Here is a 12,464-nt window from a genome sequence, read left to right on the forward strand (position 1 = left end):
CATGACAATGTTATTCACACCTGTTGATAGGTACTATATAGGTTCAATGATTTATGTGTTATGTAGATTTATGCTGCCTAGATTTTTAATTTTAAGCAGTGTATACTCTCTATTAAAGGAACTATGTACAGCTTCATCATGACATCATTCATTTACATCACACTCCATAAGGAAAGGATATGATGCTGTGGTACGCATGGCTATCCAAATCCAAAATAATTTGCTCTGGAGGGAACAGAAAATTAAATCTGTGGCTGCTAAGTATAATGTGATGATCAGTTTATCATGGTCTTCTCAAAGCTGGAAACCACTCACTGAAGTTCTATCAGTCTTCAGTGTGCTGGTTCACCAGAATATTTAGAACAATACCATCAGTAAATGGAACTGCGGGAATACACAAAATCATTGAGACCTGATTCCATGATGATGTTGCAACTTGAGAGAGATGTCTGTAACAGTATTGCACATCTGGACGTTGCTGGGAAGCAAGACTTGAATTTAGATGAGAGGTTTATTGAATTAGAAATGTAACTGACTTTGGAAAAATGCGGGTTGAAAGTCAAATGTTGTGTACTTGCTCTTGATCTTTGCCATTCCGGGCTGAAACTTGACAGTTCAGAATTTCCATCTTTGTCAGGATAACCATGATGTGGCAGAAATTTTCTTAAAATCCAAATGTGTGGCTGCTGTGACCCACTGGCTTCACAGAAGTTGTATGCAATACTTTAAAGAAATGTGTTCATTACAAGAGCCACAGGATAAATTGTTATTTAATTACATAGTGAAATTTATTTAGAATATATATCTGTTATGCATATGAATTGTGAACTGCTTTGATACAAACTTGTTCAATAATTTTGATCTAGCTGCTTTGAACTTATGCTCTTCTGCCCCTCTGAGTATGTTGACAGCCCTATCCTACAAAATTCAGACAGCATATTTCCTTACTGGCTGAAAAGTGAGATATGAAGAATGTTTTCTCCCGAACTGATTTGAAAATTGGCAGGTGTCCCAAAATGTAGCTATAGGACACATCAGCACATCTACTTTGCAAATGTTGCTTTATGAAAATACTAAAAATTTGCAATTTATGAATGACAACTTCTGTTAATAAACAATTTAAAAATTAAGTTGGCATTTGGACTCAAAAAGCTTATATTGAGGAGTGGATTTGGAAATTTTTCTAGTCTTTGTCGGTCCTGATAAGAATAGGTTCGTAAGCCTGAAAACTTGTCTGGTTTTATTAAAGCAACTAATATAGTTGAATAAAAGATACTACCTCTCTCCTCAGACTTTCTTTCTATTACAAATGTATAGAAGTCCCTATTTCCTGGGTACAGCTGTATCACCTTATTTTCTTTACGTGAGACAGTATAGATTCATAGTTTTTGTAAGATTATTAAAAAATCTGTACTATGAATCTCTCTGCAAATTATATATATAATACTATCTAACCCTTTAACATTTATTAAAGAGTTCTTTATAGGATTGTTAGGATCAAGCTTTTAATTTTTGTGCAACTATCTCGTTTAAAACATTGAAAAAGATTTACTTTATGTCACTCGAATACACATGTAATTTATGTCAGATTACATCACTTGTAAGGGAATATACTTGTGTTAATGATACCATGCAAAACTCATTTGCATTTAATTTTTTAGAACTTTTCATAAAATCAAGAGAAAGGCTATTAACACAAGGGTATCGTTTCCTCTAAAAAAATACGGTATGTCATTTCTGAAAAAACTTTTCGATGAGTTTGGTGTTGTGAAGTAGAGCAGCAGCATCACCGAGTTTGGAAGGAAAATGGAGTGGGTGAAATCTGGCTTTTACTGGTAGCGCTGTACAAAAGCTGGCTGGCGGAACATCAGTGGCAACAAATATTCTGGACTACTGTACAGGACAGCTGAAGACACTCAGCCATGGCACAGAGGAAAGCCCACCGACATTGCTTTGGAAAAGATCAAACTTCCTCCTTGGTCAGCGAGTTGCAGATGGCAACACATGTGTTAGCAAGTGGGGGAGAGATTTACTGCCTTTGGCTCTCCCTCAGGATCCCATTGGATGGTGCCGTGCTGCCTGGTGTCCATTCAGTATACTAGTCTGAGCACCAGTTGAAACAAAGCTCTTCACTTACACAGGGGATGGGGCTGAAGAACCTCTTCATGTCGTGTTTTCTCTCTGCATCTCTGCTGAGTGCTGGTCAGGCTTGTTCCTAAAGATTTGTCATTAAACTACCAATCTGGAACTGCTGGGGAAAAAGCTATTTTTTTCAGCAATCAAAAGATAACATCTCATCAAGGAAATCAAATGCAAAGGCATGGAAGGAGTACTTGGAAATAAAATGCAATTAATTCTGAAGGAGCAGAGACAAGCTGTTGTTGGGTACTACAGCCTGATATTTTTCCACTGTCCACCCCTGCTATCTCACTGTCATCTGCTTTAAATGAAAGATTAACTTTTAGGTTAAAGCTACTTTTCCACAGCTCTGGGCATATTCCCGCAGTTTTTAGGGCTTACTTCACATTTCTCTGTCTCTCCTTTTCACTTTGCACTTGGAATTAAAAACTTCTTTCATTCACTTTTCTGCAGGAAGCAAGCCCGGGAAAGCACTTCAGCTTCTCTTGCAGCTACCTTGTGTCTCAGAAACCCATATTTGGCCGAAGCACAACCTGAATTTGAAAAGATATTTGACCCACGGTATCCCATGGAAGGGCATTCGCCCCAGATATCTAAAATTTGTGGGGCAGTAAAAGTTAATTAAAAGCAAAATTTCTGATCGGTTTAAGAAGTGAAGGTACATAAATTAAAGCCTCCTAAATGATTAGCTAAAAGGCAGCATGGCCTGTCTGGAAAAGAGCAGGCTTCTGCTCCTGTCTTCACTACTGTCCTGCTGGGCGTCCTTGGGGAAACAGGTGCACAAATAAGTGCTTTTCCAACCTGCAAAATGGTGATAATGACGCTGACCTTCTTTGTAAAAAGCTTTAAAAACTAGACATTATATAAGAGGCAAGTATTCTTATTGTTGCTCCTAGCAACTAGCACCCTGATTCGTGACAGCTGCGAGAGCAATTCTCAAGTGACAAAAATCCCAGCCCTAATTTCCTGCTCACCATTTTTACTTGTGAAACTAACTTTCACCTCTTCTTCCAGTAGTAAGTGCCAGATATGTACTTATGTGATGCAGTGTCTGGGAGGGTCATTCTGCCTCCTGCTGCTGGACAGAAAGGAAGGCTGTAAGGATCCTGTGCTGCTCCAAAAGTATGCATGAACCACTCTAAGATCGTAAACCGTTTCTAATATAGCCTAAATGTCTACCAGTAATGCAAAAAGTAAATTGAGGGACAGAACTATAAGCAGTGAACAACATTATCATCATTTTACTCCCATCAAAAATCAAGATCTGTGTTTGTGCAGGCTTACATTGTACAGCCTGTCATTCCCCTGTGAGAAGTGATGGAAGTAATGCTTGGCACACTGACTCTAAAAGCAAATGCTTTTTAAAATTATGGAGTTCATTCCAAGCTTGATGAAGGTATATTAATATGTGTTATGACAGGAACTGTTTCAAATTCCATGGTAAAATGAACAAAATCAGGAATATGATCATAATTGAAGTCACAGGACTGCTATGAAAATGTATTTCCTGCTAAAACTGTGCACGCCAGCAAGAGGAAAAAGACATTGAAGTAGTGACAAGACACTGTCACTTCAGCTTTTACTGATGATCTGAAATTTGCTAAAAAGTATTCTAATGAATTTTACTGGAGTAGATGAAGGGTGTTGCAGAGTACTTTGCTTTCAGTGGGGTTGGTGGGGGTTGGGGAGTAAAAGGAAATAAGTAAATGTTCCAGGATTTCCTCTGCTGTGTGCTGCCCTGTGATAGCCAATGGGCTGATTCTGCACTGAGGTGCCCACTTCCCCTGCAGAAATAACATCAACAAGATTTCTTTGGAATGCAGGAACAGTGATACTCACAACACTCTTTTCTGCATTTCCATTTCTGTGAGATTTTAATGAAGTTGCAAATTCCCAAATTTGGAAGTGTTTTGTAAGTAGAGATTGGGACGGATTCCTCCGGTTGGAGTGATGACTCATGAACTGAAAGTGAAGTGTAAAACATATCCTTTAACACCAGGATGCTAGAACAACATAAAAAAAAAAAAAAGATAATCTGTAAAATCAGACTGGCTTATGTCCTTTGACTTGCACATAGTTGAATGTGTCTTGTACTCTGCCACGCTTTTTTTCCCTCTTAGTTGGGCATCTCTGTTTGAACAGAAGTGGTACCTAAGGGTTTCTGTTGGTCAACCTTATAGATAATATGTGGGTGTTTTTATATATGCATATATATATACACACTCAACATACATATAGGCAATCATATGCATACAAAGTAATATCCACATTATGTTCCTGAAAAATTCTTCTAGAACTCATCTCTCCTCCATTCATCTTCCCATAGTAGTGGGAAAACTGATTTCTCCATTCTGCTTTTTTTCTTTTTTTTTTCTTTCTTGACCTCCTCAAGTTCATCTACAAATTCAATCGTAAAACATAAAATACAACAATATGTCAATATGCAATGACCCAAACACTTATGGTTTCTATCTTTCGCATTTGCATGTGAGGAGCAAAGTGGAAATGTGACCGTAAAATGCAACTTTCAGTGTAAATTAGACCACTAGCAGTTGAAATGCCATTGGTAGAGCAGAAGGTGTTTAATTCCTATTGTCATCAAAGCATACAAAATGTACAAAGGGGAAGGGTTTTGGGTTGGGTTTTCCAGGTTTTTTTGTGTGACTATTGTATTCTGATAATAGCCATTTCACGAAATTGCTAAAAATTTTAAGTCAGTTTATGTATGGTGGTGGTTGCAGTTAGGCTGCTTAACGAGGCTTAATAAGTCTGTTTTGGCATTTTCCTGAAAGATGCAAACTTCTGTGGGACATTGTGTCCAGCATTGTTTTTTACTGATAAGGCTGCTTATCAGGATAAGCATGCAACTCTATGAGGATATCACAAAATTCAGTTAGTACTGAATTTTGAACTTCTACCTTTAATGCAATAGTGGTATTGATGCTGGATGCCACCCAGTTCCTCTGAAACCAACAATAGCATTGAACTCTAAGAGGACTCTCTGGAACTTGTTTTCCTTCCCTCCCTCTTTGGGATTCCAAATACAATGCAATATGTTGGGTGTGGGTGTGCTGCTCCCTTTAGGACTTAGACAAACTGTATAGGCATTGTTTCACTGATGGTTAAAAGGAGGTGACTTACCAGTATCTGGTCTTCAAAATGAGTTGCCCACATACACGATTATTATCCAATCTCCTTTCTTCCTCCCTCAAAATTCCTGTTTATTCATTGAATTATGTACATAATTCCATCGGTTTAAAAATTTTACTGAAAAATACAAGTTAATCAAAGAATGATCTGAAGTTTTTCTGCCACCTTTGCAACCCAGCAGTGTAGATTTCTCTATCTGCCAATGCTATGCAAGTTCCTATTGCTTCCTATATCTGGCTCTCTGCCTGTTCAGATGTGTAGGAAACCTGAGATTTAATTAGCCACAATACCCACAAGGCCATTCAGAGTGGCTGGCCGTCCAGCAGCCTCAGCAAGTCTTAGGCCAAAAGCTGCCCGTTTTCATCTTAGACTGTCCTCAGCTCCAGAAGGTGATACCACACGGATATAATGCAGACCCTCTAGCATTTCAGGTGGGCAAACTCAGATGCAGTGCAGCTGTTCTGCTGAATACCCATCACAGCAAAGGAGTGATAGGTCTCTCTATCAGCGACAGAGGTGGCAGTGGTACTCTCGAGGGATAAGGCTATTGCTCTGTGAAGGCACTCCTCCTTGGGAAATGCCTGGGAATCAGACTGGCTTATAACACCAGAAGAAGCAGCTCATCTTATTGCATATGGTTGTCACTCATTGGTGCTATTGTATAAAATGTAATCAAAAAAGCCGCCCCCCCCAATCTCAATTAATGTAAACAGATAAAAATGGTACAGAGCAAAATGGACATATCACAGTGATATCACTGCGAATAAAAATTCCTCATGTGTGGTGTGATGTTTACTGTGTTGTTTCACAAGTAAGAGCAAAAGAAAATCCACTTTTGAACAAAAAATTGTAACAGAAAAAAATAGTTTCTGCAGCACATTTGTATTAACGAGCCCACACAACTAGCAGTTAGACATGCCAGGTGATAAACTTGCCATCTAGCTTTAGTCATTTTAAGAATGCTTGAAATTTTTAGAAATTTTGAGAACGTATGTGATTTGCTGTATCAACTATGTGAATTTCTGTGAGCTGCAAATCCATGTAGGTCATCTTTTAAAATATATTTCTTTAAGGATACAGGATTCTTGGGCTCATTACTGATATAATAGAAAAGCATGGGAAAGTCTTATTCTCTTGCTGAAAACAAAAGCTAAAGCTCCTTCTCTTTGTTTTAGTGGCAATGACTGATGGGATGAGAAAATCTAGAGTAAGTCAAGGGGGTTGCCTTTCTTTGATGATCTTCTGGAGTTTCTGCTCTTCCCAAAGACTGCAGTGGTACTGTGACGTAATGATGAGAACATGTCTGTACCAGAGCGTTCTGTGAGGTGTCTTCTAAGATACTTCTTTTTCTTTTCTGTCATTCCTTCCTGAAAGAAAAAAAAGAAAAAAAAAAGAAAAAATCCATAAATAACAATACACAAATAAGATTAAATTTCTGTGTCTTCAAGGAAGAAGAATTTCTCACACCCTGTTTCCTTCATCCTGCCTTCACCAGTAGCCTCTCTGAAATCAAACTGGTACCCTTTGATGTGTCTTGCACCATCTCCTAACATCTTAAAAACTGAACTCCACTGACATGCACCTTGTCTGTATCTGTCCTTGCTTGGATAAGACATATTTTCATTTTCCTTTCTCTGGCCATTCTATATCACTGTGTGATATTCAGATTTCTGATGACAACTTACAGGATTGCTAAAAGCTCTCCTCTTAGTCCAATCTCCTGCTTTTGTCACTGAAGAAGTTTGGGTGTACAGTTTCTCTATGTCACAGAAGTTTTTCCTATATGCTTGTTTTGTTTATTTTTATTTTTTCTTCTCCACCCCTCATCATTTCTATTCAGAGATGTTGTTGTTTTATCATACATGTTTTTCTTCCTATTATCATCTTAAGGCAGTGCCTTAAAGTTATGAAAATTGCATTGAAACTTAGTCATTCCTGTGTACTTTCACTTTGACAGAAACACTCTGTTGAGAACATGCATTCTGTAAGTCTTCTGCTTTCACCTCCAAAAGACAAGCTACATGCTGATGTCTTGTTAGCATTCCTGTGTACTTTCACTTTGACAGAAACACTCTGTTGAGAACATGCATTCTGTAAGTCTTCTGCTTTCACCTCCAAAAGACAAGCTACATGCTGATGTCTTGTTACTACATTACATCTATGTACATGGCTGCCATATGGCTGCGGGTTATTTTGACTTCTATTTGTCACTATAAGTTTTTGCTTGCAATGTAGTGTTGCAGACCTGACATGCAGCTCACAGTGAGCTGTTCAGGTGCTTGTTTGGAATCCCCTGACACGCTTACACCCCAATCCTCAAAAAAAAAAAAAAAAAAAAAAAAAAAAAAAAAAAAAAAAAAAAAAAAAAAAAAAAAAGAGTGCAGTGTCAGAACATTTGAGATGCATCCTTGGGGCTGGCAGATATTTTTGAGAAATAATGTGGAAGTCAATATAGTAGAGAGGAAAATATTAGACAGTAGAATGTTCCTATGACTGAGTGAAGTGAACCTTTTTTGTAGCCCCTTCATTATCTTTTTGGTAAGAGTAGTCCACACTGCAGTGCCAACATGTATCTTAAGATATTTCCTGAAAAGAGCTGAAAAATAAGTAAGTAATCTGGGGAAAACCTTGGAACATGATTACTTTGGACATCTATATGCACTTAGTTTCCCCTAAAGCTGGCATTAAAAATGGAAATGTTATGGATAGTGTGCGTCCTGTATTGTTGACATCTTTGAGTCTTTTTCATACTTTTGAGGTTTTGTGTTTGTTTTTAAACAAAAATCTCAGACAGATCACATGTGATCTAGGTAAATTTCTCGTATCTTGTCCTGTGAAAACAGATGTTCATTAAATAAAAGCTGTCCAGCAAACAGATGTTAAACACAAATATATTCTTGAGGATTGTCATTAACACTTTGGAAAATCTGTGAATGTATGAACTTCTATGAAAGAAGAGAACACTAACATCTTAATAAAATATTAGTTGGACTTTGGTTTTGTTGCTTGGATTGCTTTGATTTCAAAAGAATCACAGAATTGTTTTGGTTGAAAGAGATATTTAAGATCATCAAGACCAGCTGTTAACCCAGTACTGCCAGGCCACCAGTAAACTATGTTCCTAAGCACCACATCTGTATGTCTTTTAAATACCTCCAAAGATGGTCACTCCACCACCTCCCTGGGCAGCCTGTTCCAGTACTTTGCAACCCTTTCTGTAATGAACTATTTCCTGATACCCAACCTAGACCTTTCCCGACACAACTTGAGGCCATTTCCACTTGTCACTTGTTACTTGTGAAAACTGACTACACCCCCACCCACTCCTTTTCTAGAATAAACAACCCCAGTTCCCTCAGCTGCTCCTCATAAGACTTGTGCTCTAGAACCTTCACCAGCTTCGTTGCCCTTCTCTGGACTCCTCAGTCCTTCTTGCAGTGAGAGGCTCAGAACCTGACACAGTACTCAAGGTGTGGTCTCTCCAGTGCCAGGTACAGAGGGACAAATCCTTCCCTGCTCCTGCTGGCCACACTATTGCTGGTACAAGCCAGGATGCTGTTGGCCTTCTTGGCCACCTGGGCACACTGCTGGCTCATGTTCAATTGACTGTCAACAAACACCCCCAGGTCCTTTTCCACCAGGCAGCTCTCCAGCCACTCTTCCCCAGGCCTGTAGCATTGCAGAGGGTTGTTGTGACCCAAAGTGCAGGACCCGGCGCTTGGCCTTGCTGAAATTCATACCACTGGTCTTAGCCCATTGATCCAGTCTGTCCAGATCCCTCTGTAGAGACTCCCGACCCTCAAGCAGATCTACACACCCACTTAACATGGTGTCATCTGCAAACTTGCTGAGGGTATACTCGATCCCCTCATCCAGAAGCTATCAGTAACATGTCTGATTTGCCTAATGGCCTCAAGCCCCCAAAACAAGATTAGCCTATGAAATCCTTCCTTTCATTATTGATGTTTGTTTAATTCAATTTTTTAAAAGGCATATTATAAAATTGTTTTCATATCTATCAAAATAAACCTTCCTGGTTTCTTAAATGCTCAGGCATGTATCTGTTAAATTCTCTCACTGGTCACCTGTTCAAATCAGAAGGTAAGTGGGAGTGAGTTTCACAATGAAACTACGTTGTTATGCCATATAGTGATACACATTGCAAGTCAGACTGCATTTATTTATAATAACTGTTTCAAAATATTTTTTCTTTTTTCTACACTGCATTCCCGTTACAGAGCACTCTCTCCATATTATTCTTGTACAGTACATTTCAACCACTCATCCAATAAAAGGATATGCATTCAAATACTAAGTACTGCGCAATAGGCAGTTTATTATGTTCAGAAAGATTGGACAGTTCCTTTTGATTAAGAAAGTACAGAAGTATTGTTTTTATAAATACTTATTTATTTAATAAAAATACAAAAATATAAATATACATATATAAAAATATCATGATGAATCAACACACAGACATTCTTTAACTCAATAAATATGGCAGTAATATTAAACCTTTTTAAAGTATATTTCTGAGATTATGTTACTATGCAGATGCACACTGTCCCAGCTAGTAGGAAAGCTAATGCAAAGCAGTTAAAAAGAATTAAGTTTCCATCCCATCATTAAAGGCACAAAAAGCCTTTTATTGTCTTTCATTGTCAATAAAAACCTTTCATCAGAGGTTTCTAGGCAGAGAGGGTGAATTACAGATTTTTAAAAATCTAAATCATTCATATTCATTCACGTTGACTTATTGATTAAGCAAACCCTTACTAAGACAACATCTATTTTTTGTAATTTTTTTATTCCCAAGTAAGAGAGACTAGGCCACTTTATCTAGTAACATAGACATGAATTCCACTGACACTGACTAGGTCACAGATTACTTAGTCTCGATCACTGTCCTCTCCACCATACATATCTGCTAGTTTTTTAAACCGAGGTCCCCAGTCACTGAGGTAATCGTAGTCTTGGTTGCACTCCGTGGTAAGCGATTCGAGGGAACTGAGTGAATTTGCTATGGAATCATTTCCTTCATAGGCGTACGTTGCTAGTGAATCATAAGGAGGGGCAGCTGGGTCTAAATCATTTTCCTTTAACCTTCTATGAATAAAATCCTTGACATCAATGTTTTCCCAAAGAGGTGCAGTCCGTCTTATCTGAAATATAGTTTCTGGGATAACATCTCTTCTCATCTTACTTTCCTCCCTTGCTTCTGGATTTCTCAGTGTGCCAATGTCAAAAGCCTGGGTGTCTTCTTCCCCTCCTCCTTCATCATTGTAGGTCACAATGTTGTCCCGAACATCATCCTTTGAGATGATCAAGGGTTCTTTCTTCCTCTGTCTCTTTAGAGCAGTAAACAAGACAACTAATACTGAAAGGAGAAAAAAGTCATATAAAGAAATGCGCAGTTAGAAGTTAAACAAATGAGTGAATATTCAGCATTACCTGTTGAACTGGAAAAGTTTTAAGGATGGGAAGAGATTTTTAGCAAGAAAATAGTGATAAAAGCTATCTCTAAGTTCAAGTTAATAAGGAAAGATAGTAATGATTTTATAGCAGTCAAAACCCTTATGTTTTTTTAAACCTCTGGGAGCAATGACTAAAATAGTCTATATTTGAAATACACATACAATTAAGCTGAAGTTGAAAAACAGCCAATGTCTTAAAACATATGATCCTACTAGAGTTTGACTTTGCTTTTAGTTTTTTGACATATCACCTTCCTGGCAGTCACTGAGGGTGATTTCATCAAATGCTGTTGAATCTTCTTGGCAAAAGTAATTCACGCTCTTGAAAGCTAGTGATTTAGGTATTCCTAAGTGCCGAATTCACTTTTGAAAATGGGATCTACAGGTCCTTCTGAAAAAAAGAACCTGAAAACCTCCAGCTAAAACCATATTTGGCTTCAACGACTGCAAGAATTGAAATCCAATCTTGGCTACTAAATGTTTCTTTTTAAGAACGTGATCCCCTTAGTTTAAGAAATGTTAGTTGAATAACTCTTCCTTTTGGAGAGGTAAGGATAGACAGAAAATGAACCTCTACAGAAGGAAATGAAAAATGGAAGTTAAGATTTGGTGCCTAAATGCTGTTAACTTCAGTGCCTAAATGCATTAAAAAATCTCACACTGGCTCCAGTGACTGGAGTGAATAGGAGAGGTCAATGAGATCATCAGCCAATGAGGCACAACACTGGTTGCCAGACCACACATTACAACAGTGCTGAGAACTTTTGTTGAGTCTTAGGAGCAAAGTTTTTTACTCTGAGTGATTTGCGTACTGATGAATAAAAGGGAAGATTGGATATGCTGCAGGTAGGGAAACGGGAAGTGACATCTTCCACATGCCACTGTACGATGCTGTGCATGTAAAGACTGTTCTGTTCAGGTTTCTTTGTGGTTTTGTATCTGCACACGAGCCTTTCTTTTCAAGGTTTCCTAATAGATGAATAGTAGCCCACTTAAGTCAGTTTAAGAATGTCATATACAAGAGTAAGGCAGATCACTAAAAGGTTATTACGAAGGAGTGTCTTTCACAGACCGGTATTTAATATCTCTCCTATTTTGGGCATGATTTTACTAGTCTACTGTACTAACAGAGTACATTGATTTTGCTTCAGTGTTTCTGTACTAAAGCATTGCGGCTGATCAGAGTGATGTTTTCACAGTGAGTGAGTAAAGATATGTGTTCCATGGTACATATTTCATGCTCTGTGTTGGTGCATGAAGGGTAGCTTTGGAGATGCAGTGCCTGTTGACATTGTATTAAGAACTATGCAAGGTGGAGAGCCAGATCTGGCAGAGTTTGAACAATAATTGTATGCTGGAAGTGACACCCTGCAGGTTCTGCTGCTCTGACTATGCCTGGGCAACATCCTGGGGAATCCAAGCTGTCTCATGCTGAAACCAGGCCGGCAGCGATGCTTGAACCAAAGCAGTATGTAGCTTGTCAGAGCTCAAGTATCCTCTCTCCTCTAGGCCCAAGAGTACAGATATGGTTACTATGTATTGTCCCTCTCCTAATGACCTCTGTGGTCCTCTGAGAGGTAGCTTGAATCCAGGCCAACAACCAGGAAAAAAAGTGGTTTCCTTAGGATTATATTAAGTGACACCTGTACGATTGTCACTGTCCCCTTGGCAAGCTGTGTTTGCTAGGACAAGTGGAAAGGG

At 38.5% G+C, this 12,464-nt stretch overlaps 1 protein-coding gene across 1 annotated transcript in view; it reads right to left on the bottom strand.

The window, feature by feature from the left end:
* Positions 1–9,768: 9,768 nt before the first annotated feature.
* CDH9 (cadherin 9, type 2 (T1-cadherin)) overlaps positions 9,769–12,464 on the bottom strand; it is a 43,722-nt gene continuing 41,026 nt past the window's right edge. Inside the window, exon 11 of the mRNA XM_010132395.1 lies at positions 9,769–10,666. Within this exon, the coding sequence (XP_010130697.1) occupies positions 10,179–10,666 (488 nt within the window). The 3' untranslated portion in view covers positions 9,769–10,178. The remainder of the gene's footprint in view (positions 10,667–12,464) is intronic.

This window comes from Buceros rhinoceros, unplaced genomic scaffold (assembly GCF_000710305.1).
Source record: "Buceros rhinoceros silvestris isolate BGI_N320 unplaced genomic scaffold, ASM71030v1 scaffold8573, whole genome shotgun sequence".
NCBI classification, from domain to species: domain Eukaryota; kingdom Metazoa; phylum Chordata; class Aves; order Bucerotiformes; family Bucerotidae; genus Buceros; species Buceros rhinoceros.